We start from the raw sequence: 27,543 nt of genomic DNA on the forward strand, positions 1-27,543 counted from the left end.
GGGTCAAAGAATCTTACTGGCATCATTCATCAGGGGAAGTGGGGACAATTTTGTGCAATTACCATAAAACTGCAAGACTATCTGAAAGCAAGGCCTGCAAACAGAGATTTCTTTAACCTGGTGTAGTAGCAGATCTCATCTCAAATCGATATCCATGATGGAGAAAATGTATTTATGGAAATCCTTTTGTAGCTCAGTGGTAACTGAAGCACCATAACCCTATACAGCTCTGTGTGCTGATTTGAGTGTTTCTCCCCTGCTCCAGTGCTGAAGGATCTGGTCCTGATGCCAGTGCACACCACACCTAGAGATTCCTTTAAGGAAATTGATGAGCTCTACGATGTCTTTCAGGTCGTCAAGAAGAAATGGAAAACTGATGTATGTCATCCAATTTAATCATACCGTAGCATTACAAACTATCATACCAATAATTAATCTGATGTTTCTGTAAGGTGCTTTTCAGTGCCTGGTGATAATGTGTCCTTTGTAACTCCCTCCATATTAATAAAGGGTTGGCTTTTGTCTCTAAATGGAGTTTATACAGGAGACAACCTGCACTTCTCTCAGCAGAAAACTACAAAGCTATGGCTGAAGTTTTCTGCTCAGAATGACGACATTTGGAGCAGGAAAAAACTACAAATCCTCTGCCCCTAGTGGGTGTAAGAATCCCCACATTTATTTATTGCTGTTTTATTTCTCCCACCCACTGGGGGCAGAGTTGCAGGGATTTATAATTATTTTTGTACTCCACTGATGGTGTCAATATTCCAAAGCACAAACACTAACCGACTCTTTTCTTCACAGAACATCATGATCCTTGGAGACTTCAATGCAGATGGAGATTATGTGTCCAATAGGAAAATGAAAAAAATCCGTCTCAGGACTGAGCCTGGTTTTCACTGGCTGATTGGGGATGACGTCGACACCACAGCCAATACTGGGAATGACAACACTTATGACAGGTAAATACAGCTTCCAGAGCTGCCTAATAGTAATATGACACCAGAATCACTGTCTTCATTTTATTTCTATTTATTATTCCAGAATTGTGATTTATGGGGATGACATGCTGGAGGCTGTTGTTCCACATTCAGCCAAACCTTTTAATTTCCAGGAAGCGTATGGGCTTGATATGGAACTGGTAAGTGCATTTGAAAATCAGATATCCTAACTTAAGATACCGTCCTGTAAAACTATTTTGATCTGACCTGGGTTCTTCTTGAAACTTGTTAATTTGTGCAACAAGTTTCAGTAGCTTTGTCACTTAATGTGATCACATTCGACTCATTGTGCTGCATTAAACGCTGCCTGATTTAACAGGCATTGTTAAACAATGCCAAGTCCATCCAAGTGGATGTCAATGTTACAACCCCAAAAAAGAACCCATCGTTGGGGGCCCATGTCTATAGCCTTGTTCATAGCGAATCACAAAGACCTGTAGTGATCTACTTCTGTCTTTCTATTTTTAAATGAGCCCCCTAAGTCCTTACTGGAGAAATGTGCCGACTGACACCCCCCTCCCCTCCCATCAGTTGTGAGGGCTATCAGTATGATAGCCTTAGATCCAATATATCTAGTCTAAGAGAAGTACATTTTGATAATATGTATTTTATTTGTTTCTTTAGGCACTGGATGTGAGTGATCACTACCCAGTTGAAGTTGAACTGAAGTCTGCACATTAGGACAACATTAAATCCTTAAAGCGTGAAATCTGCAGATGTATAGCCACAGCCTGAAAACTGTGGTATATGGATGCTGAGACCATCTATCTATTTGAAATTGAGTTTAGTAAAACAAAAAAAGAAAAAACACAGGAATAGGGTTTGGTGTGTCAGCAGTGATATAGTAACCACAACAGTCTTCAGAGGTAAAATCAACAACTTTGCATGTAGACTGATTACTTTCAGCAACTTTATTACAGCACGTTACAACAGGCACAGTGATCTCTTCTCTAGGTTTTAATAAACTTTATGATCACATTGTGAACAAGTTACTGAACAAACACCAGTCAGCATTATGTTGGCTCCTAGATCATTTTAATTAGGGAAACCTTTGCCTTCATTGGGACCCACTGGTAACTTAAATACTTAATCCTGTCTAAATGCACTCAAATCTCAATTAAAAAATAAAAACATACTTTTATTCTTTCACATTTGTAAGCGTTAGATGAAAACAACCATACTACAAATCGGAGATAGGCAGCATGTAAGATTTCTTTTGTTAGGCCATAACCCACAAAGCAACGCCATCCCTCGCTAGTTAAGGCTATGATGCAGCACACCCAAGACATTCAACTGCACAAAGTTGGCCTTACCAGATGGTAAAGCCCTCTTCTTCGGGTTCTATAGCTCAGGGAAAAAGTTATGCCAAGCACAACTTACACATCAGGCAATGGTTTACTATAACATGTGGGTTTATGGTCATGGTCACATGCTCTTACCAGCTGCCAATACCACAGGAACATTTTGCATCAAATAACTGTGTGTGTATTCTCATAGTAGCCTGTCTTCAGTTATGCTGTACTTGAAAAAGTCCAAAACATTTCTATATACAGTATATGTATAAAACATCTCTACACCTATTGCTGTATGCATTGTAAGTACGTTTAATAAGATTAATCTGTTATTCTGCCATTTCATATGAAACCTAGAGAAATTTCAATAAAGTACGTAAAGTTGCATTTTATTTGAAAATAAGAAATGTATGAAAGACTGTGGTTTTATAACTGTAGAATTGTCTAGCCAGTATAGAGGGACATTCTGCATTTGTGTTCAATATTTGTTTTGTGATTTACTACATTTGTTATGTAACTAGTTACATTTTCTATAGAGAACAAAAAATTCAAAACAAAAACAGGCACATTTAACAAAAAAAAAAGTTTATTCAGCTTTGGACAAATACACATTTATTTTACAAAGAAAAAAAAAAAGTTAGGACTGATTTGATGTTTTCTAAATGGATCCAAAATGAAGAACAAACAGGTCCCTCCACCTCATGCCTGTCCTCACTGGTCATCTCACATCCCCTCAAACTCATTTCTTGCCAGACTTCTTAATGCCACCGGTAGCTGTGAAAGAGAAGTGAAGACAGAAATCAGGACACTTAGTATATTTCCTTCTTGGGATTCAATGAATACAGTACCACCCTCGCTATAACGAACCTGTCAGGGTCCAAGCCTTTTGTTCGTTATAGCGAAAGGACAATCACAATGAATGATTAACTGTTGGAGTAATTAAATGAGATTGTGAATAAAAGTAGAATTACATGTACCTGTTGGTCTCATGTATGCAGTATTCTGCCTTTGCTTTATCCTATTCGTTAAAGAATTAAAACGCAGTACAAAAAGCAAAAATCCCAAATCGAAGCTGAACTTTTAATCAATCAATCTGACAAATCATTTTAAAGTGCATCAAATCTTAATCCAACACTCAAGAATCCCAAACTGAGTTTATATTCCAAATCAACCCAACATGAAAATTTAATCAGATCATGTTTTTTTTCTTTTAAAATCAATTTTGCTATGACGCATGGTTGCTGAACAAGCCAAAAAAAAAGTGCCTTTTGACAACCTAAATTCACGACAGAGAGATGCTTACGTTACTACTTGTTTCAAACAATCAATATAGTTTCCAGCTTTGTTGCATCATGAAATAATTCAATGACAGTGGATCGAGATACTGTAAATGATGAAACCTCGAAAATGCAATATCCACATAAAACAGGGCATCTTCAAAAAACTAGAATGCCGTTTAGGATTTTTATATTCACTTAAAACTCCCTGCTAAAGTTTATGAAAATAGGCTGGGTGCAAGAGAAACCTTCACAGACAGTGCTTAATGTGCACTAGGTGCAGATCCAGCTGCTTCAGGAAAGTGAATGGAAACACACAATGGCAATGAAGTTAAACCTTGGCTTGCTTCCAAGCCTCTTTCTGGAAGGTAGAAGACAATGGTGTAAACCCAGGGGCAGTGAGCATGCATGCAGCATCCCCGATTGCAGGAATCTTAAGACAGACATTCGCAAGAAAGTAAACTATAACCCGCTACTCACTAAGCGGCCCCTTTCCCGCAGCCTTTGCTTTCATCGCCTCCAATTGCTTCTGTTCCTCCTTTTTCTTTTGCTTCAAAGCTACATCCTCCTGAAATAGGAATAGAGAATACAATGTTACCAAGGTCCTGCTCAAACTCAGAATTTAGTTTGATTTGATTAGTGTGCAAGATAGAGGCACTTTCTTGTATTAATAATGCTTTGAAATGAAAATACAAAACCTTAAGTGTAGAAGGGATTTTTGGTGAATACTTTTATTTTTACCTGTTACTATGTACACATAAAACAGCTACAATCAATCATATTTAGCAAAAAGGTCCTAAAACGAAATATTACAAAAACTGCATTTTGGTAGGCGTCTATCAAGTCTGACATACAGATGGATGGATGAACAGATAGACACCATGTATCCTCTGAATCCAATTCTCAGTAGAATAGTCTTGATGGTATTTCCAATTTCATGACAATTGAATAAGTGAGTCTCCAGATAGATGAAAATATATTTAGTGTGCCATACGTAAGACCACCTCCACTATACCCCTTTGCAGGGGGTTTCATCCCCAGTGGGCGATAATACACACCTCGTCCATATCCTTCCCTTGCTTCTTGGGCTGTTTAAGCGGTTTCTTCTTACCACCTATGAAAGGAAAAATTACACATACTTGAATTTAACAAATGCAAACAAGTCCCTTCAAACGTTCAGTTCCTGTGCAGTACCAACTTTACAAACTTCATTGTACTTGTGCAAACATCAACGTTAGACATTCCTGAGAGGCTTGGTTCATTTGGGGCGTCATTCTTGTGCACATAGTGGACACAAAAAGCATCTGGATGCTGTAACTTGTCAGATGTCACGAGGTAGACCTACTTGTACTAAACCTGACCTTAGGCAATCTGGTTATTCCAAGCTGCATGACTAATTGGACCATAAAATAGATTCAAATCGTTGATTCAGTACTCATGTTAACTTAACTGCGCAGCAGTACACAATATGAATTTAATGTGTGTAGCCTTCATGTGCAAGCATCTCAGGGATGATAATCAAGACAAACGAGCTCCAGACTGCTTGCGAGTGAAAGGCCAAACCAATGTTTTGACCTTAAATTTAAAAATACTGAGACTCAATATTCCGGATAAAATCTAGAAGCGAGTAAACTAGAAAACTAAAAGCCCTTGAACCATAGTTTTTTAATCGATTTCTTGGAAAAACCAAGAAGAGAGAGGCTGTCATTTGCCGATCTCAATGTACGAACTCGTCACGGGATGCCAATTCTGTGACCTTAAAACGGTGGCGATATGGCAACAGTATTCTTGCTGCGGCACTATCAACACACACCACCATATCCACGGGTATGGCATTCTGCTGGTTAGGGGTCCAACCCCAACGATGCAGCTGTTCGTGTTGTCGTGTTGGGTTTAGTTCAGACGGACGTTATGGATCTAATAGAAGCTACAATGTTAAATCTCTATATCCATTATATCCACGTATACTTTAAATAGCCAAATTATTAGTCGAGTAAAATACTGCGACATTTATTTAATACAAATATAATTCCTTATAATCTTACCTTCTCTACCCGACATGTCTGCAGCTATTCGTATACGCGCTTCACTGAAAGTGTAAGACCCACAACTAGTCCACTTCACCGGAAATAGATGTCTGCGACAGTGCCTGACAACCTCGCCAAAAACACTTCGTTGTTTAACGACAGGCTTTATTATTATTATTATTATTACTATTATTATTATTATTATTATTATTATTATTCAAACTATCTCAGATTATTTTTGAAGCGTTTGTTGAGATCAGAAAAACATGGACTGCGTTGAAATTACTTCATCAGTCCGGCAGAGTGCGGTAGAGATAGATCGGCTCGTTAATTACTTTAAATTTGGGATTTTAAAGGTGCTGTTACCCATACGGGTACAGCCTTTTAGTGTATTATGCTGAAATACCCTTGTTGAAAATGTCGGCGTTGTTAATAGATATTATGCCTTTATCTATTAAACATAATCTAATTGTGAGATGGGAGAGGAGAGGGTCTGTGCAGCAGCTTTAGTATTATATATATATATATATATATATATATATATATAATGTAAATTAATTTGGTGTGTGTATACTTAATGCACAATGTTGTTCAGTCACTTTCCAATTTCATGGTAAGTAATACATCTTATTGTGTACACAGCTGTTCTATATGTAGTTATTTAATACATACAGAACATCTCGTTTTACCTTCTCTACCAGACATGTTTGCAAGTGTCGTTCCCTTGCTGAAAAGACCCCTAAAAAAAAGTTCGCCGGAAATAGTTGTCTACGACAGTGACTTGCATTAACATTCACCATTGCGTTTACCGATTTGAGTGCATTAATTACTAAATATGCATATTTAATGTTATCTTTTGGAGTAATTATTCTAGTATTATACATAATATTATCGAACAAAAACCACAACCATTTCTGCTCGTTTCTGTTCGTATATTTTTTATTTAAAAATAAAAAACCGCTTAGTCCTGTTTCCGTTTCCGTACAAATCAAAGGTCAAGGACTGAGGGGCGGAACTGCAAGTGACAGGTAACAGTGAGTGACACAATCGTGTTCTAAATCCCATTCTTACATATTGCTAACAAATAACCTTTACATTTTTTATATATGAACATTACTTGTATCCATTTATTAACTAGTAGCCTCTTGGAAATGGTTTAAGCAGTAATGTTAAATGTAGCATTTTAAACAATGTCTGCCCGAAACTGGGTCGTTATGTCAGTATAACTAGACTGGAACTAAGCACTGTTCCCGTGTATAAGCTAAGTACTACTGTATGCTAAATGATCCACATGCCTTAATGGTAATATATAATGTGTGCGTTTATATAAATATATATAAAACATGCATTACGTAAAGCCGACGACCACAGAGATTATTTTGGGGTTTTGTCTTTGTCGGTTACAAGATCGAGAAGTGACTCCATTAATTTCGTTTAAAAATGCTTTATTATTATTATTATTATTATTATTATTATTATTATTATTATTACATGAGTACTATAGTGGGCCATATTCACGTCTAAGTGTTGGCTAAGTTAACACATTTTATTTTCTATAAACAAACTAACCCTTGTCAGAGCTCCTGGCTAAATTGACCTGTAACATTAATAACAATTAGTTTTTCGTTTTACCAAAAAATGGGGCAAACTTACCACTGTGGTTAATGCTTTGTGAATATGGCCCAAACTAAATGATCTGTATTTCACTGGCAATGTCTTTCAAGAAAAAAATAAAAGGTTCTATGGTTAGTGAATAGGCATGCAGAAGGGGATCTGTGGGATATGGAAAAGCACATTAATAACATTGCAAACCATGATCAAGTATGGTAAATGTGCAGTATAACCATGGGAAACCCACCCGATATGATGAAAAGGTGTCCTGAAGCTACTGAAATGCCAATTTTGATGATGACCTTCAGCCTTATTTTTCTCTGTGATAATTATTTCAATCTTTTTTCAATAATGAATTGAATGACAAATACTAAGCATCATTTTCAGCTCATAGACCAAACTGTGTTCTGGGAATCTCTCAGGCTACAAAGCAGAAATTTGAAGTGTGTACTGTAAATCTCTCAATGTGTGCTATCCAAAATCTGAAGGAGTCAAGCAAACCCTCCTAGGTATTCTTCACACTTGTGCAAAAGTAATAATGAAAGAATGGACAACTATCTAAGATTTAATATTCTTTCTTTCATTAAAATCAGATTCCAGCTGTTTCCAGTTCCTTAACCGCATTCCGTGTCAACGTCAAATGAGGTACAGAGGGGACCTGTTAGTGGTTAAGTATGGGAGTTGTTTTTGCCGATCTCAGATCTCAGGGCGATACAGGTCAGATGTTCTTGCTACGCGGTTGTACTGCAGCCAGAGCTCAAAGGACCCACCCAGCAAACTTCCGTTGCTGCAGACCAGCATGAACACCTTGCAGAAGGTGACCGAAGTGGGTAAACAATTTGGGCAGAACACTGCCAAGCAGATAGCAGCATCCACAAACTTATTGTGGGCGAGATATGAAGAGTTTGTGGGTCTGAACGAAGTCCGGGAGGCACAGAATAAAGTCACAGAGGTAAGCAAAAGTGAGAAAAAGTTGTGCCTGGAGTGCCTGGCTCAATCACTTAACATTACTGGGATATTTGGGATTTTACATACATATTGTTTTTTGATAAACATGCAAACCATCTGCAGTAAACTGAACAGGAATGTTTTATTAATGGTCAGACTCAGGTGAAAAATATAGCCTCTCAACCGCATCACTTTTTGTTCTCTGTTTTACAAAAGAGATTGCAGAAAGGGAGTTTTAATAAGCACACACAATATGACATTTAGAAGATTAAAGTTATTGTAGCCAATACATTAATTCCATAAATCTTACAGTACCTGTAGATTACTTCAATTAGTTACATAGATCTTGAATATTAGGTACAACACTTGGTTAAATAAATCTCTTTGCAAGCCATACTTCCAATTGCACTTGCTAGGTAATTGCACCTGAAGAGTGAAAAAGTCCCTACCCTTCAATGGCTTTTTTCTTGTCATTAATCAACCAGCTGCTTCTCCTATTAACTAAAGTAGCAACAGGTGTCATGTTTTAAAGTGTATTTATTTAGTAGTTACGGGGTGACTAGATCTTTCTTCCCAGGCTGAGAAGGAGTTCATGGTGGCCAGAGGGATCGTCCGAGAGTCCCATGAGAGCCTGGAGACTCTGCAGGTGAAACTAAAAGAGGTTCGGGATCGGCTGGACCGAGTCTCCAGAGAGGAGGCCCATTACCTGGAGCTGGCCACCCTTGAGCACAAACTGCTACAGGTGAGGGAGAGGGGAGCACCCTGTGGGGATACAGGCATACAAACTGCTGCAGGTGAGGGAGAGGGGAGCACGCTGTGGGGATACAGGCATACAAACTGCTGCAGGTGAGGGAGAGGGGAGCACGCTGTGGGGATACAAGCATACAAACTGCTGCAGGTGAGGGAGAGGGGAGCACGCTGTGGGGATATAGGCATACAAACTGCTGCAGGTGAGGGAGAGGGGAGCACGCTGTGGGGATATAGGCATACAAACTGCTACAGGTGAGGGAGAGGGGAGCACGCTGTGGGGATACAGGCATACAAACTGCTGCAGGTGAGGGAGAGGGGAGCACGCTGTGGGGATACATACAAACTTCAGAGTTCTAGGGTTTTGGAAACTAGGGCAAAAATATAAAAAATAACAATACCCTTTACTGTGACCTTTTATGGCTTTTTACTTGCACAATATCTTGCAATTTGTTGCCCATATCTATAGAATGTTAAAATCAAGAAATTCCTCATTTTAGTGAGTATCTTTAAACTTGAGCATCCCTGTGAGGGGAGCTTGTATGAGTTTGCAAACCTGCCGCCTCAGCTCCTACTACTGCTGCTAATATTTCATAAACCGTTTAAGCTGGCAAATTGATATTTTCAGTATCTCCTCAATGTATCTGCACCCTTGTCTTTGACCTGTGACCCAAAATGGCTGCCATATTGGGGTCACGTGACTTTTTGGTTTCCAGACGCTTTGAGATATTGGCTTCAAACTCGGTACAGAGAGCAGAGTGATTAAAACCTTTTGTGCCACTGTTGTGGGGTTGTGTTTTCCAGGAAGAGCGACGTCTCCGGACTTCGTATGAAAACGCGGAAGAGTCTGAGCGTGTGAAGTTCTCTTTATTTTCGGTGGCGGTGCGGGAGAGCCACGAGAAGGAGCGTACGAGGGCCGAAAGGACAAAAAACTGGTCCGTCATCGGCTCGGTACTGGGGGCCTTGATTGGGGTGATGGGTTCCACCTACATCAACAGGGTGCGTCTACAGGAACTGAAAAACCTGCTGCTGGAGGCCCAGAAAGGACCAATAAGCCTTCAGGAAGCCATCAAGCAGCAGGCTGCCATGCACAACTCCCAACAGGAAGAGCTGAGTAGTCTTATCACCAACATGCGGACAGCGGTGGGGGTGGGTGTGAAAGTAGAGGCACCAGCCAAGCCATGGATACCCACAGTAAGCCAGCCCACTGAGGCTGCCCAGCCCACTGAGGCTGCCCAGCCCACTGAGGCTGCCCTCAAAGAGCAGCTAATCTACAGCAAGAAGACCCAAAGCCTAGTGGAAGCCCTCCAGCCTAAATTACAGAAGGTGGAGCAGACCATGGGTAGGATGGTGTCCGAACTGCAGTCGGTGAGGGTGGCTGTCCAGTCTCGTCCCACAGAGAGACCCATTATAAGGGCGGAGGAGGTGCAGGTCTTGGATGCGGAAGACGTTCTGAGCGGATTGGCCGAAACGGAACAGAGGATAGAGGCACAAATGCAAAAAAACACGGTGTACAGCACAGTGCTGACATACACCGCCTTTGCATTGACACTACCTGTACTCTATTTCATATTCAAAGGCAATTGAGAAACAGTGATATAGGGGGTTATACTGCATCTACCTGTACATACACTGGTACAAACAATCAGAGAAAGCAATATTCAGTATATGCACACAGGCACACAGTTTCAGTATTTCAATGTATATGTGTCCGGTGTGATCACATATAATTGACGTAGTAGTATGGAGGATGGACAAAAAGACAGGTATGGAAGGAAACAATTGGGCACCTGTTCATCATTATTGACTGTAATATCAGATATTTATATATTACCATCCCAAGATTGTTCTCCCTTAATTGTTTATAGCTGTGTATGTGGAGGTGAAACCCATACTAGTGCAAGAAATGTTACCTTTAGTGCATTGTCGTTCTTTATGCAGGTTTCAGATTATAGTCTTTGAAAGCAACACATGCAAACTGTTTTTTTTTTATATGGAAGTAATGTGATTTTGAATTCCTCTTGGGAACTTTCACATCTTGTTCTAACTCGGGTGAATTGCACCATCATTGTGATCTAGTATTGAAGAGGATACGCTGTCGTCCTTTTGTCAAAGGATCTCGGTCACTGTCTTATCATACCAGAGATTAGGGACAGTTGTTTAATTGATTACTAAGCATGGCGTATCAGAAGGTCTCAGGGTTGATTGAATTTCAGGAAAAAGAAGGTAGAGTGATCTACCTGTTTTGAACCCCAGGACAGTTGATAGTTGATAATGCAGTTGAATGACTAAGTAAGGAAGAGGTTCCCAGTATATGTAGGTAACTGAAAGGTCTCAAATAGCTGGCCTCAAATTGCTTTCAAATATTACATACTAAAATGTGTTTTAAAAATCTGAGACTTGAATCGGGGATGACAGTACGCTTAAGGTAAGTACTTATTGAGTAAATGAGTCACTTTACTGAATGCATCAGACATTGTCAAGATGTTAAAGAAATTAAAGAAACCATTATCCTCCCAGTTAAGGTGTTGCACTGGGGTTTCATCAGTATAGCCCACTTTGATTTAAACCTCACTTACTAATCTTTATAGCGATTGATTGTGTGCACTTTAGTGCCCTGTGTTCCCAGTATCAAAGGTCATGTTAAACCCATCCCCAGGGCCAGGTTCAAGGGTTTTGACTCTGCAGTAGAGCTGGGCCAAAATGTCCGAATGTCCCAACAAACATTTTTTATATGTATTCAAGGGCATTTTTGGGGGATATGTATAAAACAGAAGATCGTCTCAGCAACTCTTGGCCCCCCATTTACTTCTGGCTGCTAAAAAACTTCAGCATTATAGTCTAGATTAGGCTGCACATGTAACACTAGCTGCCAAATAGTGATCTTTACATACATGTGAAGTTGCCGGTGCTGCTTCAGATTTAGGAATCACGTCAGTGTGGATCCGTTTCTGTCTGCAGCATGATACAGGTCAGGTACGTCACTCCAACTTGCAAAATGCATTTTTTGTAAAGACTTCATTATGTACCCCTGGCAATGGGTTTAGCTCAAGGTCTCAAAAGAGAAGGATACTGCTCACCACCATATACAGTAAAACCTGCATCTAACAGGAATGCAAGGGGATAGTCTATATATGAGTGATTTAACAAAGTGAAATATATAATATATAAATATACAGTCAATTCTCATTAATATGAATTTAAAGGGATCAGCAAATGTTTTTATTATCAGGAGTCTTAGCCAAATGCCTACTGTCAGTTTTTATTGCAGTTACAGTAACAATGAAATCCAATTTAAATTACAGAACAATCAAAAGTATTATACATTTAAAATTACTGTGCATTTTTTTTAATACAGTTGTAAGTGAACTTTTAAAAAGTATACATTGCAACTTGAAATCTGCATGCCCCGTTCTGATCACGAGCATTTTTAAACGACACAAGCAAAGCATCCTCAACATCAGGGTATTGAGCAATTTGGAAACGCTGACGACTTGCATCCACAGTTTGCTGTTCATAGCCTGTATTATTGCACCCCGTTTTTTCAGAATGGTTGACAAAGTGTTTACGGGATTGTTGAAATCTGCAGGAACATCTTTCTTTTTCTTGCACGGTGGTGCATTATCCATCGCTTTCAACACCTCCACTTTTGTCTGCAAGGATAGAGCACGTTTCTGCACTGCTTCATGGAAATGGCATTGATGCATTAGCACTATGGCAAGTCAAAATGCACCATAGGATCTTTAGTCCCAAAACAGCACTAAAATATGCTAATCTGGATACAAGTTAATACATTTCCTGAATATCCTTTATTCAGCTGTTCAAAATGTTCTTTCCGGAGGAGGCTCCAAAATAATTTGCAGCAGCAATACATTTTTGGAAGTGAATTTGTATTATAATAAGTAATGCAGTAGTTATGTTGTGCCTTAGTAAGCCGACGCTCTGCACTGTTCTCCACTGGTGGAGTTCGTTCAGACCTTCCAGTCGGACTTCAACATGTTGCTTTATCTCAGGCAGGCAGGCCAGGGGGTTAGTTAGGTACTTATGAGATACATAGTATGAAGTTCCTTGTGTAGTGGGGCCTGTTCACTATACTTTTAACTTTCACTTTGGTTTAAGACTGTTTGGTAAAAGGATAATTCAGATCATCTCCGTTTTACTTCTATTTAATATTGTACTTGATTATAGCTCATTACGGATTATTTGTTTATTCTTCTAAGATCATTATTTGCCTTGGTTCCTGACTACTCCTGCAAAGATTGCTTCTGAAAGATATCTTTTTGGAATTTCAAAAACACTGGAATTAAGTATGTTCTATTCAAAAAAGGCAGTGCACTTGTTAAAAAAAATAAATGAATGTACAAAATATGGTTATGCAAAACGATTATATATATATATATATATATATATATATATATATATATATATATATATTTTATTCATCCTATTCTAAGTCCCAGCAATATGATCTTTCAACTCTGCCAAGCCCACCGACTATATGAGGAGGTGTTAGCAGAGTTGAAATGTCATATTATTACGATTGGGAAGGCTCTTTAGTGTTGGCACTATAGATTCTCCAGCTAACCCAGAACCACTCAGAATGATTGCAAACGACATAAAATAATGAAAAATGCAAAAAAAAAAAAGATATTGACATAACAATTTGGGCTGTGTACTAGTTACATGTATTGTATGCAGTAGTTGTGAAAATGTATCAGACAGACTTTGTTGCTCAATCAACTGCATTGCTGGTAATGTCTCGATTAAAGGGAACAGGCCCTTCTACTACATATGTGTTCCGTACAGTCGTAGATTTAACCCTTTATAGCCTGGCCTATGGACTCCACTAACAGAATCTTGATTTCTCACCCCACAGACATTTACTACTGAAGACGTTAACAACAGTGACTTGAGAGACAAGGTTTACAATACCTCATAGAACACTTATTATTTTTAATAAGTCTCGGTTGACAGTTTTAAGATAATGTGTTTAAAGCTCTGAAGAAGTTAGAAACTTAATATGTATAAATGGGGAATCAATTTCGAATAAATACATTTAAACTCATCTATGGTATATTATTATTATTTTATTTGTTTATTTAGCAAACGCCTTTATCCAAGGCGACTTACAGAGACTAGAGTGTGTGAACTATGCATCAGCTGCAGAGTCACTTACAATTACATCTCACCCGAAAGACGGCGCACAAGGAGGTTAAGTGACTTGCTCTGGGTCACACAATGAGTCAGTGACTGAGGTGGGATTTGAACCGGGGACCTTCTGGTTACAAGCCCTTTTCTTTAACCACTATATATGTGTATAACTTTTGTCGTGTACTAGATATAAAAAAGTAGGTTAAATGAACAAACAACAAACTGAAGAATGCTATGGATATTTATAACTTTGGAAAATGAAACTAAGTTAAAAAAACGTTCTTTAGGAGATCATTTGGTTGCAGGTTATACAGTAAAGACAATTGGCTCAGTTTTCATTTCAAAAGGATGTAAGAGGCTTCTAAGTGAGTTGTGGGGATTAAAAAAAACAGTATGGATACATTGGTAGACCTGTTAGGTACACTTCAACAATTACAACGCTGGTATCGTACATCAGCACATCTTGAATCAATTATATTAAGAAATTAACAACATGCATTTTTACAAGAGTCTGCGACTATAATGTATGAACCAGTAAGGTTTCAGTCTTGTTTTTATTAAAAAAACTTAAATTTGAATATTCAGAATTATAAATTATTCAAATGGCAAAAAAGCATTACGTTATTTTGTTATACCATAATAAATTAACTGATACCGTTGTTTATAAGGTAATGAAATGACTAAAATTGTCAGGTATAATCATTTTTCAGAGGTGAAGGTACATGTATAGTATGCTGTCTCATATAGTACATGACAATCTTTTTGTGGCCCAAAGTTAAGACAAAGAATACACTGTTAATTTAAAATTCCGTCTAATTAAAAACAAGTTTTATAGAACATATTCCCAAACAATTACATTTAAAACCACTTGAAGAGCAAAATATGGTTCTCAGTTAAACACTACTGCTTTGTTTATCAATAGCTCACTGTCTAGTAAATGTCAGCTAAAGATTGTGTAGTAAAAAATACTACATTACAAAGCAACTGACGTGAGCAATAAAAAACAAAATACAAATCAAAATAAAAGTTCCTCAATTCATTTTTCTGCCCAACTGACCCACTCTTCTCCGTCTCAGAGCATTGCAAGTGTTGTCTTAGAACTTTACCCAGCAGCCTCTGTTTCCTCAGGATGTTAACTGCTTATTCTTCTCAAGTTTGTGTTGTTCTTCCCCAGCTATTCCATGAACAGGTAAAAGCTGCTCTGAATACCTCAGGCTATGTTGCTGTTTGTCTTGGGTTGTCAGGGTCAAAGGTCATGATCTCCATGTGGATGAGACCTGTAGAAAACAATACACCGGACACCAGTTAATACAACAACATGCAAAAAGTGGATTTATCTTCCCCACCCGTACTGATATTTGAGGTGCATTTATTAAGTTATTTCATCTAAATTTGTCTTAACCTGGGTTTGAGCTTGCATTGAGCCTAATTATTTTACCCCCCATCTACAAAAAAGCTTGAACATTTCTAAAAATAAACGCTGAAAAGGAGAAGTCTTAATTATATTGGATACTGTGGTTCCAATCTCCTGAAGCCTAATTCATGGTGTACATATAAACCAGCAAGGTGTAGACAAAAAATAATTTGCCACTACAATAGACAATGAAAGCTGTACTTTCATTTCATCCCCCACAGCAGTTATTGCACCTGTTTTATTTAGGGTGCTCTTTGTTCCTTGAAAAGACTTGGACAGTAGTATCAGTGAAGCAACCTAAGTGATTCATTTCCCTTCTGTGTTGTATTATATAAAAAGGTTGAGGTGCCCCACACAGCCCTGATGCAGACACAGAGACTCACTCCTCCACTCCTCAACCGGCAGCTCCAGGTTCTCAAAGGAGTCGTCGTAGGGCATGGAGTCGGGCTCGCTCTCAGGGTCGTGATACTCCTCCAGGTATCTGTGAGACAGCCCCTCCCTCGCTGTCAGCCTCCGGTCCGGGTCCAGCACCAGCATCTTCTCCAGTAGATCCACCACTATCAAATACACAACGTCAAGCAACTGGGCTAGTGAGGGCATAAGCAGTCTGGAAATCATAGTTTCTGGAGAACTGACCCACATTCCAAGACGAAAAACTACTGCAGGCACCTAGCTTGGCCCGTTTCAAAAACACAGACACTTTTGAACCTTTCTAGCCAGCAAAAAACAAATAATGGTGTTATTTAATATATAATAACAAAGTATTTAACACCACAGTAAGTTAATGCATGCATCTTTTCTTAAAAAAATAAATAAATAGAAGATTGGCAAAGTTTCAACTATATAACTCAGCAAGTTCAATTCGAAGTTTTGTAACATTTTGCAGTTTGATTTTTTGCTTTTAAAAACTGGTGGTAAATGCTCTGTGAATTTGGCCCTGCATGTTTTATTGGGACCAGGTAGGTGTCAGGTTAACTGACAATTGGGATGGATTAAGGAGTTTTTCAAGGTCATATAAGTGGGACTTAGATACTCATTCTGAGCAGTAGGCTGTTTCAGCTCTGAGACAATTACTACCAAACGCAGAATGCTTAAACAAAAGAAGAGCTTTTTTGAGTCTGTATTTGTATCTGTTTCAGGGAAAGCTGCGTCACCTTTATTAGCATAAGAGCTCATGCTATTATTATGTGTTGGTAAAACAATAAATGCGTGTCTGCTCCTAAAGTGATTTAAAGCGTTTAAATGCATTTTTGCTGCCATGCACATCCACTCACTGTATAGATCTCAGATAGGCAGTTTAAAAATGAATGGGTGAAATGACCCAGGAAGTAAAGCAGTAACACACTTCCTGAAAGGCAAGACAAGAAAACTGGGAACTGTTTAAAATCTTGTGTAGCACCAGACATCATGTTTTAAAATGAAAGTCGTGTTTGCTAGAACATGTGTTTCTTTCAAAAGCGCACATTCAGAAATTACATAGTGAATCAAAGTGCGTATCAGGTAAGATTTATGAAATCCGTTTTTCTTTCATTTTGTGCGATACCTATCTCACGCGAGGTGGGGGTTGCTAAGTGATTCAGCTGCAGCATTTGTAAAGAACTTGTGAATGAAAGGAATGTTCCATTCCATTCCATTTTTCTACCGCACTGGTACCAACATGTTACTGCACTTGTCAAACCTGCCTCACTACTATGAGTTATGGAATACCTTAGAACCAACTATAACATATATTTGTCCTTAACATGTTTTAAATGGCACCAAATCCTTCCTCGCAAAAATGAACCAGTAAGGGGTTTGCTTAACAGTAATGACCTATTAATAGTCAGTGAGCAGGTTTTTGGGGTATTAAAATGTGTAAATGTGGCCATTTCAGTCCTGACAATGTAAGCCGCAAAAACATGTTCAGATCAATCCAACAAGGAGTTCAGAAGCTATAAGCCTCACAAGCTTTGATAGAAACAAACATCAAAACAAGAACACATATAAACACACAGTTCACGTACATATTAACATAAACCCCTTCACATAAAGGCGTTAGTATTATGACAGGGGACTATCGATGTGAACTGGCTGAGGTGTACACCTTGCCAGCATGTCACCAATGGTATAGTCATATGATGCCCGTGAAAAATACAAATCTAATCCAATATTACCTTTCTTGTCCATGTTGGGAAAGGCCTCTCTGAAATTCCTCTTCACTTGGGGGGGCAGGGCCTGTATGTACCTTTTTGCCTGTTGAGAATCAAAACATTTGTGTTATTCCAGATCCATACATTCCAATATATATTTTACAGTAATATTCCCCCAGAAAATGAGCAGGGTTTAAAATGCAGGAATGTTAATACCTAATATAATCCTGTGTTGACAATGTCAGCTCTGTGTTAAGTATCTCTATGCCTCTGAGTCATAACAGAGCTTGTAATGTAATGTATGATCTTCTGCTGCATGTAGAACCACTGTTTTAAGATGAGGAAGCCTTTCTCCATAGTGTTAAAACTTTGGGTACAAACACAAACTGGCCTTAATAAGGTCTGCCCTTGTAAACGTTTGCCAAAGTAAATTTGCACAGTAAGTTTTCCCAGGTGTATATCAAGTACCCAACTCTGAATTCAACACAGCTGCACTTCCCTCCAAAAGACCCTTGCCTATTGGTTGTGTTACCCTAATATAACGCTACATTGTACTGCAATGTATTCATTGTATATTTCATGCATTAAAATGAATCTTACATCTTTGCTCTGCATCTTCTGCACCAGGGACGGGTGGGGGGTTCCTGTCAACTTCATGATCAGCTTCAGCTGGTCAAAATCTAGATTGTCGGTCAAGGAGTAAGTTCCATAAAGTAACTGCAGCTAACGTCATAATTCCATAAACTTCTGCAGTCAAGTCGTCCAACGTTTTGGCTTATGCCTTCATTACATCGTCTTCAATACTTTCATCACACAACAAATATAATGGTTTAAGAAACGAAGCCCCTATAAAGCATGACACTGGTCTGGAAAGAAGAGGAGGAAGAGGGAGAGAAAAATAAATTGTTATTTAATTATGGCACTGGTATTTTTGTTTAGTTTTAGCAGTTACATGACATTATTGCATTGAATACTCAACACATTGTCTTTATTTCTGGGTATTGCACCTTTGTACCTTATTGTATTGGAATTATGGGTCTTAATAAGGCTGTAGATCACTCCTGGGAGAAGACACCAGCATGATTAATATAGAGTTAAAATCTAGCAGTATTTTGATCTGCTGCTATTTTCTTTACATTCTCTCCCTGCAGCAATTTTCCACAACAACTCAGGAGAATTGAAGGTTAGTGGGCGTCCTTTGATCCGACAACCACAGCAACTGCCTCTTTACACCTAGGAACTCAAGAGCAAATTTAGGCGAGCTACCGACCTCTGGAGGACACAGGCCAGCCCTGCAGGTGCCCGTCTGAGCTCACCAGGCGTCGTGCCAGTAGGGTCCGCTGTAGTGTGGGGAAACAGGCCTGCAGGTTTTGCTTCCCTAACCCACGGGAGCCCCAGAACCAATGCGATGCTTCCTCTGGAATCCCCAGTGAAGACCAGCAGCTTGGCACAGCCAGGACGTGAACCTGCGCTCCCCTGACTGCATGACTCACCCTGTACACCACGTGACCCTAATGTGTTCTCTGCTCACCTTTCATACATTTAAACTCTGATAAAGGATACAGTCTTTTCCAGGAAACAGGACGTGGCCTGTGATCAGCTCTGCTAGAATACACCCAACTGACCACATATCAACTGCAGAGGGGACACAAAGACAATACTGAAAGGTTATTATTATTAGTAGTAGTAGTAGTATTAGCATCATTATTATTCCCCATCGTGGATGCATTTTACAGTTTTGCATATAGTTACAGAATCTGGTAAGGACCTTCTTTAGTTATTGAATGTATACGAATCTGCGGAAGGAGAGATAATTTGTCTGTCATGCTTCCACAGTAGTAACATTCATATTATTATCAATGATGTCATAATAGTACAAAGCAATTCCCACTGGTATTCCATTGCAGTACCAGTGCGATACTACATCGGTTCTATATAAAGCACACTGCCACTGCTGATAATGATGTGGTCTGCTTTGAAGGTACTGCCAAGGGAATGTTATGGATTCCAAGGGTATCCCGATAGTATTGTTCCTGGTGCTCACCGGTCTGGGTGTAGTGCATCCAGTTGAGGATGATCTCGGGGGCTCTGTACCAGCGCGTCACCACGTACCCCGTCATCTCACTCTCTGCATGCCGAGCCAAGCCGAAATCCAGAATCTGTGGGAAACAGAAGAAGAGTAAAACCTGCAAGGCCACTCAATATACAGGCCTCCTACTGACAGCAATGCAAACTCACCCTCCATGTCATGGTCACCCCTATATTCAGTATTAGACCCACCAGTTAAATTACTATTGAAATTCTTCACACTGCTGAATTAATGCAAACAGTGACCTGCACATGTATAGTACAGTGCAGGTCATCACATATATCTAAGAGCACAATGAAGTTAATTATTGCTGACACTGCCATGCACGAGGTAGTGGTGCTTACTAATATAAAGACTCTTTGGGTGAGCCTATTTTACATATGTCTATGACATCTCCTCAGCTCAGAGTCAAAGCCCATTAAACAGGCATATAAAAAGACCACAATATTTGAGTAATTGTTATAAGAACCAGTCACAGTGATTGTAAACAGCATTGAAAAGCTTCTTACCCTTTCAGGAATGTTCAGGCTAATTGGTTAATTGTATAACTCACCTGCACACTCAGGAAGATAATAGGAGCTAAGGCAGTGAAAGAAGTTAGTGGTTTTGGTTGCTTTAGAAGCTGTTGAGCTTGCAGACAAAGCAGTTTAAGGTTTGTATAGTCTAGTTAACCTATCTGTGGTTCTTTTATTTTTGCGTGCTTACCATATGCCTGCAACAACCCAGGTTTTATTGTACTGTGACCACTGGGCTGTCACAGGTATATTTTTATAACACATTCATACTCAGATTCCATCATTGCTGTGATTTCAATGCTGAAAGATGCATGAAGCTTGTTTTAATAGCTTTTACTTTCCTGACTGTTCTTATGTTCCTCTGAACTCAAACTCAGTTTATCTGACCTGTAAAAGGCTGAACAGGTCCACAGAATGACAGGCTTGTATCTTACATCTTCTGTTATGCGCAATAAAAAGGAAATTACAAGGAACTCTGGCAACCTACATTATGACAAGAAACTAGGGTCAGTCCAGTTCAAGCAGACCAAAATCTGGGGAAGAGCTTCCTCCACGTGTGGTGGGTGGTACTATAATCCACAAGCAGGCAGGTGTTGTGTGCATGCAGAAGAACTATGCTACTTATGTCCCACATGGTGAGAAAGTGTTACTTTTATTGCCCTTTCATCTAATTATGCTATCCATTGAAAATATATATAATACAAATCTTTATACCATTTTAAATAACATACATGCAACCTTGTAATATAAACATATTCTCAAATGTATAGCACATTTTAAGGGATTTCCAACCAAGCTGATTCATTAACAAAGTCATTGACACTTGATGCTGAGTAATAACCCCACTTGAGCTGGAATGACCCACACATTTATACTTTAAGATGCTACGAATTCTTTACCTTGAGTTCACAGTTCTGGTTCACAGCCAAGTTACTGGGCTTCAGATCCTATAGGAAGACATGATAACCTTAAAGTAATTGTAGCTAACACAATCATTTCATAAATCCTACCCAATGTGCACTTCCATTAGCTACATAGGTCTCAAACGTGCAGTTTTGAAAGAAACACATGTTACAGCAGACGTGCCTTTTCATTTTAAAACACATCTGGTACTACACTAGGGTTAAAGTTCTCAGTTTGCTTGGCTTGCCTTCCAGGAAGTCTGTTACTGCTCACCTTTTAAATTGAAAGTACGTTTGCACATTTCAGACCTATATAATGAATGGATGTGCCGAGAAAATTATGTATTTGATATATATATAATAAGGTCAAGAAAACATAATAAAACTGAAATATAATGAAATACTTTGCGGTATGTTTAATATATATTGATATGGGTGGTCTTGGCTTCAAGTAAAATAAAATAAAAATGTGTTTTATTCTTAAGAAAATTTACAAAAATGTACATACCCTGTGCACTATCCCAGCAGAATGGATATACTGAAAGAGAAAAAGTAAAAAAAAAATAAACATGTCACTTCATCAAAGCTCTCGTTTGGCATGCACAGGACACCTACCCTGGAACCCTTTTCTCAATCAAATGTGATTTATGTATCATCAACCACAAACTTAGTCCACTTGAGCTGGAATGACCCTCCAGCAGAAAACCAGAGGGTGAACAATTAGTATTTGAATATATGCGCCTGTATTTCTTTCATATGAAAAGCCTGTCGCCTGAGGAGCTGTTTTGAGAAGGTAAACTTTAAGTGCTAAAAGAAAGGCTGCTACATAATGGAGGTATTGTTAAAACAAATCTTCTGACGCCTTTAGGCAGTAACACTGGTATGTTGTTTCTGATTTGGACACTACGTACGTTATTTCTTTACAATTCTTAAAGAGCTTGGTATTGGTATGAAATATCACTGTTATCTTAACAGTTGTATTTGTGGTCTTGTTTGTAGTTTCCTGCTTCAGTCGTCCCTGTGGCCTCAATAGGGCACTCAGACATGTGCATCTGCACACCATTAACCTGCAAAGTTACCAGGCTTTAAACAGAGTGGGGGGGTGGGGTGGAATGGGTTACCAAGCCATGCTGTTGATGCTCAATCATTGGGATCCTTTAAGACCCTTCTTGACAGTTTTGAGATCAACCAGCTGATAGGCCATTGATAGGCCGATGGCCTCCTCTTGTTTGCAAACTTTCTCATATTTCTGATGTTAAGAAATTCTTAGCAAACTCAAAGTCAGTACCCTGTCTGTTTCTACAGAACCATAAGATAAGTGCCCAGAACAGTTTAATTTAATAATGACACAAAAATGAAGGACCATGCAAAAAAGTAACAGTAAATTATTAATGTATTTTATTAAAGAAAGATACAATTATTCATCAAGACTCAGCAATGTTCCAAAAACTATTGAGGCAGGTCTTCCAAGTGCTTAAATTAAATGGTTTAAAAATAGAAAGAAACTAAAAAACGTAAAATAAAATAAATTTAGGAGTACAGTATAATGTAAGGAAAATGGCATATCTGATGCAATAGTTTGTATACATAGTAAAATATGAAAGAAATTTGTAGCATTGAAATTGTTCTTAAATTGTGCTGCACCCTGCCTCACCTTGAGTCCTTGGAGTATCTGGTACAGGATGTAGGAAATCATTTTGTCAGTCAGTTTTCCTTTCTTCATGATATGGCTTAGATCCTGATCTACAAATGGCATCACCATGTAACTGGAACAGAGATTAATGATTCATAATAAACAGGCTAATTGAACATTCATTAAGAAGTGAAGACCTAGCACAGAAATGTGTTTTAGTTTTACTGAGCGCTAGTCACTGCTTTAAAATCTGCAAGGTATTCACAACAGTAAGTATTGAATTATTTCTACTTGAGCTGATATTGAATCAAACACTAGCAGCATTCTCAGGTTGCGTGTTGACAAAGAATTGAAAAGGGTTTGTCTATTGCGCAAAACAAAGTAAAGCACCTGGTTCTGTCCTCTTCCACTATGTATTGTAGAATACTGTAGTAAACTAATAAAGACAGTATTTGCTGAAGTAAATATTGTAGTATTATCTTTAAAGAGACTTCTTGCATATAATCTTAATTAGTGTTGGTTACTGGTTGGAACAGCTACTGTACATGTACTCCCACTGCCTGCAAGCCACAGAAAGCTTGAATTCCACACACCTTCTGTGAGACAAACAGTGCCCCGAGACAGCACTGAGGCAACATTTTAATGAACAGCTTCAGTGTTATATATCCTTTTAAAAAATGGGCAAACTTTTGATGGCTCTTTGAAAATATGTATATCTAAATACGTATATACATTTAATAGCAAGGTGTACAATCCCTATGGACCAATTCATTAAAAAAAAAAACAGTCCTCAATAATACATTCCTTAAAGCAGTTCTTAAAATGAGTGCCCACAAGATAGAAATAATTGTACCAACCCATTTGTGACACAGACCCCCCCACTCCCCCTCCCCCTCCCCAGTCCTGGTACACACGTGTCTGAACAGGCATTTGTGTAACAGCAGGTATTTCACAAGCCTGCAGTTCTACTTACAACGTCTGGAATGTATCTGGAGATGAATCAGGCGTGAAAACATTCAACAGACAGATTACCTGCATGGACAGGGAAAAAAAAACAGATTGAACGCATGAACTAAGCCATTGAACTGAGCCCAATCTTCTTCTTAAGGGAGCACAGAAAACTGGCTCCGATTTAACCAAGTCTTTCCCTCCAAAAGGTGTGCAATTTAGTTTCTTCTCCAAAATCTCACCTGCTGAAGGAACAGATCCTGATTCTACATTTAAAAAACTTGGCAAACCATAGAAAAAAAAAACTATGGCAAATGCATAGTAGAACCGTGCGAACAGCAAGAAAATATCTCCATGGTAAACTTTTATAAGTGGGGTGAATATCAGCGTCTATCGTACAGCACCCTATACAATATTCTATATGTGATTTATCTCTAGTGCTGTTTCTGCTTCAACCAGAATAGAATGCTTACCAACTACTATAGGAAAAATGTCATTTTAAAACCCCTAGGCAACTTCTGAACAGATGTTTATCTGAAGCATATAATGAAGATGCAGACACCCTGTATAAGACTGAACCTGCGCTTGTTTTTAACACGTCTCACATTCTCATGCTGGATGTGTCTGAGCAGACGGAGCTCCCGGTAGGCTCTCTTGGCGTGAATCAGAGACTGGAAGGGACGATACAGCTTCTTGATAGCCACCTTCTCTTTGGTCCTCTGGTCTATGGCTCCACTGAAAGACAACAGAGAAGGTTGCTAAGACAGTGCTTTTGTCGCCAGGCTATTGACCAGGACTAAAAAACGCAACACCTGTCATTGGATCCGAAGCGCAAGTTAGTTATCAGATCAATTTTCACTATCTTGCTTCTCACTTTTAAAGCTGTAGATGGACCCTGAATATTCAAATCAGCTGATCACCGCATTCCTGGGTTACTTAAGTTGACTCACAGTATCAGCTTGACCATCTCAGCTGAGCTCTTGTCTTACACAACGACTAGAATCCAGTAGAAAGTAGAACTAGAAACAAGACTTTACCTCTCAGCCGGACTAGGCAGGGTATTTTAGAGATGGAAATAAATTATGTTTCACAAGGAACAGTCAGATGATTCTGTAGGTCATTTTATTTTTATTATTATTTGTTTATTTAGCAGACGCCTTTATCCAAGGCGACTTACAGAGACTAGGGTGTGTGAACTATGCATCAGCTGCAGAGTCACTTACAAATAAAATCTCACCTGAAAGACGGAGCACAAGGAGGTTAAGTGACTTGCTCAGGGTCACACAATGAGCCAGTGGCTGAGGTGGGATTTGAACCGGGGACCTCCTGGTTATTAACCCTTTTCTTTAACCTTTTCTTTATTATTTTCATAATAACAGGTCTTCCTTCCAGAATAATAAAAGGCCATACCTGTAGTGCCAGGGCCGTCTCGATGGTGGCCTATACCCAATTGACAATGTTATGGCAGGTGTTTCATTTTATTTTCTCTCTCTAAATGCTACATAAACTGTATATAGTTTAGTTTGATATTACAAGCATGTTTGTAGGTTTTGAGCAAGACTATATAAAGGGCAGTTAATTACTGCAAATCTAATCAATTCATGTTGAATCTTGTGTGACGATATCCAAATATATAAAGCATGACTCAGTTTTTGATATGACTGATATTATCCTGCATGGCAGTAGAATATAGACCGGGTTATATCATGTATGTATGTATGTATGTATGTATGTATGTATGTATGTATGTATGTATGTATGTATGTATCTATCTATCTATCTATCTATCTATCTATCTATCTATCTATCTATCTATCTATCTATATAGTAGTAAAACACGCTCTTCCGATTATAATCGTACATTATTTAGCTACCTCAATAATCCGTAAAGCAATGAGTACAATTAAAAGGAGAGGAATTTAACCTCGATAACCATTTTACGATTGCCCGCACAACTCGTATTTCCCTATATGACTTCCGTTTGTTCATCTTATCGCTGTTTACACAATAGACTTCTAAAGACACATTTCCAGTAACTGACGCAATTCCATCAAAACACCGGAGTTTCGCTCACCCTCTGATCAAGGAGGTACTGTACCGCAAACTACAACATTCATTCATTATGCCCAGGCTACAAGAGAGCGGGTTTAGTCCCTCGAGAGGAAGGAGCACACATTTTTATTTGCAACCTCAAATAATGACGAAACCTGAGAGTTAATGATACAATCAAATTGTTTTGCACTTAGCTTAATATCAAGACTTTTTAAGATATTTAATGTATTGCTAAATTCAAACTCAAGAACAAAACGGTAAAATATGATCATTAGTATAATTTTTATTATTGATACTACTATAACAATAATAATTATTATTATTGCGTGTTGTATATTATGTCACTTATGCACTGTAAAACAAATATTGAAGAATTAAACATCTGTTATCCAACAGATTTGAACACATTTCAGTTTTTCTCCAAGAATTAATATAAATTACAATATGGAACCTTCATTAATAAGACGTATTCTAAAGTTCTCCTAACAGTGCCTGATTTAATAAAACTGTTGGGTTTTTATGTTTGCGATTTACTAGGCCTACTGTTAACTTCTTAAAGTTGATAATTAGTGCCTGGTTTGCACGACTTGTCAGCACGACTTGTCAGCACAGACCGAACCCAAGCGGAGATGGGACAGAACTGCGCATCAAAATAGAAGCGAAGCGACGCGATGCACTGGTGTGTCCCGGGCTTAAGATAAAGAAACGGACTTACCAGACCGTTCCGTAAGCCCCCGATCCAACAGGAGTCAAGCCAGTGTACCGAACTGGTACATCCCAGGTAGTTTTCTGGATCTCCTGTCTGTAGAAGCCTTTCTTCGCTGGAGTCGCCATCTGCCCTAGAATAATCTAACAAAGTTCTACAACTAGAATCTCCCGAAAACAAACAAGACTAAGGTGGGGCTGAAGTCCGGAGACCCCTCCTCTCCATCACGTGTATCTGGAAAGCACAGGTATATCCTTATCAAGATTCCACGACCAGAGCAGTAAGGAGATTTCGTAGCATAACAAAGGAAGTGAAGTACATTTCTGACTGCTTTTATAGTAAGATAGATAGCACATGAAGCACCTGCCTCAGCAGTGTCAATGTAGGATCACTGTCGGCATCCAGGGAGGGTTACCAGAACCAATTCCCCTCCTTTATTTTTTGTACTGGTCAGAAACAGTATACCGATAAATCATCTCTGTTTTCGATTTTTTTTTTAAAAAAAGGGCCATTGCCAGGTTAGCCTTTTAAGTTTGTCCCAATTGGTTTTTTTTGTTTTTTTTTTAATAAAATTCTTTGATATATATCACATGTTTAAATGTGAATAGCTGATCTAATTTTTCCAACCTAGCTTTTTGTATATTTAACATGTTTTAGTCAGGTGACAATAAAATAAAAATAAAAGACCTGCAATAAATACACCTTGTTTAACTTTTAAATTATGATTGTTTCAACATTATATATATATATATATATATATATATATATATATATATATATATATATATATATATATATATATATATATATATGCATCAGTAATGACTGCAGTAGTTGATAATGTTATGGCAGGGGGTTCGTTTTCTGTCCAATCTCAGTGCTTTGAGTAGATCTTGTTATTGCAGACACACTAGCCCAGTTTGCCGTTCTACATTGTTTACAGTAAACACTGTTCTTTATTGTTATTCAATCGTCCTATAGGGGTGGTCTTATTTGGAAGGTGAATCTTGTGGAATCAGCATGCCCAACTAGCTCTGACTTGCTTCATTAAAAAAAGCATTTAGTATCCCAAACCCTGTAAATGAGAGCAAAGAATAAAGC

General features: G+C 38.6%; 4 protein-coding genes across 5 annotated transcripts in view; 2 read left to right on the plus strand and 2 right to left on the minus strand.

Annotated features, from left to right (window-relative positions):
* LOC117968151 (uncharacterized) overlaps positions 1–2,700 on the plus strand; it is a 41,819-nt gene extending 39,119 nt beyond the window's left edge. The window contains exons 23-26 of the mRNA XM_059000504.1: positions 266–378; positions 805–962; positions 1,045–1,141; positions 1,626–2,700. Coding sequence (XP_058856487.1) covers positions 266–378; positions 805–962; positions 1,045–1,141; positions 1,626–1,682 — 425 coding nt within the window. The 3' untranslated portion in view covers positions 1,683–2,700. The remainder of the gene's footprint in view (positions 1–265; positions 379–804; positions 963–1,044; positions 1,142–1,625) is intronic.
* A 157-nt stretch (positions 2,701–2,857) lies between these two features.
* LOC117414122 (translation machinery-associated protein 7) lies at positions 2,858–5,764 on the minus strand. The gene is made up of 4 exons (XM_034023848.3): positions 5,616–5,764; positions 4,629–4,684; positions 4,051–4,138; positions 2,858–3,067 (listed from the first exon to the last, which is right to left on the minus strand). Exons 1-4 carry the CDS (start codon positions 5,629–5,631, stop codon positions 3,033–3,035), a joined length of 195 nt encoding a protein of 64 aa, XP_033879739.1. The 5' UTR covers positions 5,632–5,764; the 3' UTR covers positions 2,858–3,032.
* Positions 5,765–6,156: 392 nt separating this feature from the next.
* On the plus strand, positions 6,157–11,574 carry LOC117414118 (mitochondrial potassium channel-like). 2 transcript variants are annotated; one of them, XM_058999441.1, is made up of 4 exons: positions 6,157–6,210; positions 7,802–8,160; positions 8,734–8,898; positions 9,708–11,574. In XM_058999441.1, the coding sequence occupies exons 2-4, from the start codon at positions 7,849–7,851 to the stop codon at positions 10,488–10,490; spliced, it is 1,260 nt and encodes a 419-aa protein (XP_058855424.1). In that variant the 5' UTR covers positions 6,157–6,210; positions 7,802–7,848; the 3' UTR covers positions 10,491–11,574. The 2 variants fall into 2 exon arrangements, with proteins under 2 accessions (XP_058855424.1, XP_058855423.1); XM_058999440.1 differs by lacking the exon at positions 6,157–6,210 and adding an exon at positions 6,378–6,625.
* Positions 11,575–13,313: 1,739 nt separating this feature from the next.
* Positions 13,314–26,746, minus strand: zgc:171775 (STKc_p38 domain-containing protein). The gene is made up of 12 exons (XM_058999442.1): positions 26,452–26,746; positions 24,290–24,419; positions 23,710–23,768; positions 22,758–22,869; positions 21,612–21,641; positions 21,101–21,148; positions 19,642–19,756; positions 19,161–19,232; positions 18,198–18,277; positions 17,622–17,700; positions 15,852–16,025; positions 13,314–15,331 (listed from the first exon to the last, which is right to left on the minus strand). The coding sequence occupies exons 1-12, from the start codon at positions 26,568–26,570 to the stop codon at positions 15,270–15,272; spliced, it is 1,080 nt and encodes a 359-aa protein (XP_058855425.1). The 5' UTR covers positions 26,571–26,746; the 3' UTR covers positions 13,314–15,269.
* Between the last annotated feature and the right edge of the window lie 797 nt (positions 26,747–27,543).

This window comes from Acipenser ruthenus, chromosome 25, assembly GCF_902713425.1.
Source record: "Acipenser ruthenus chromosome 25, fAciRut3.2 maternal haplotype, whole genome shotgun sequence".
NCBI classification, from domain to species: Eukaryota; Metazoa; Chordata; class Actinopteri; order Acipenseriformes; family Acipenseridae; genus Acipenser; species Acipenser ruthenus.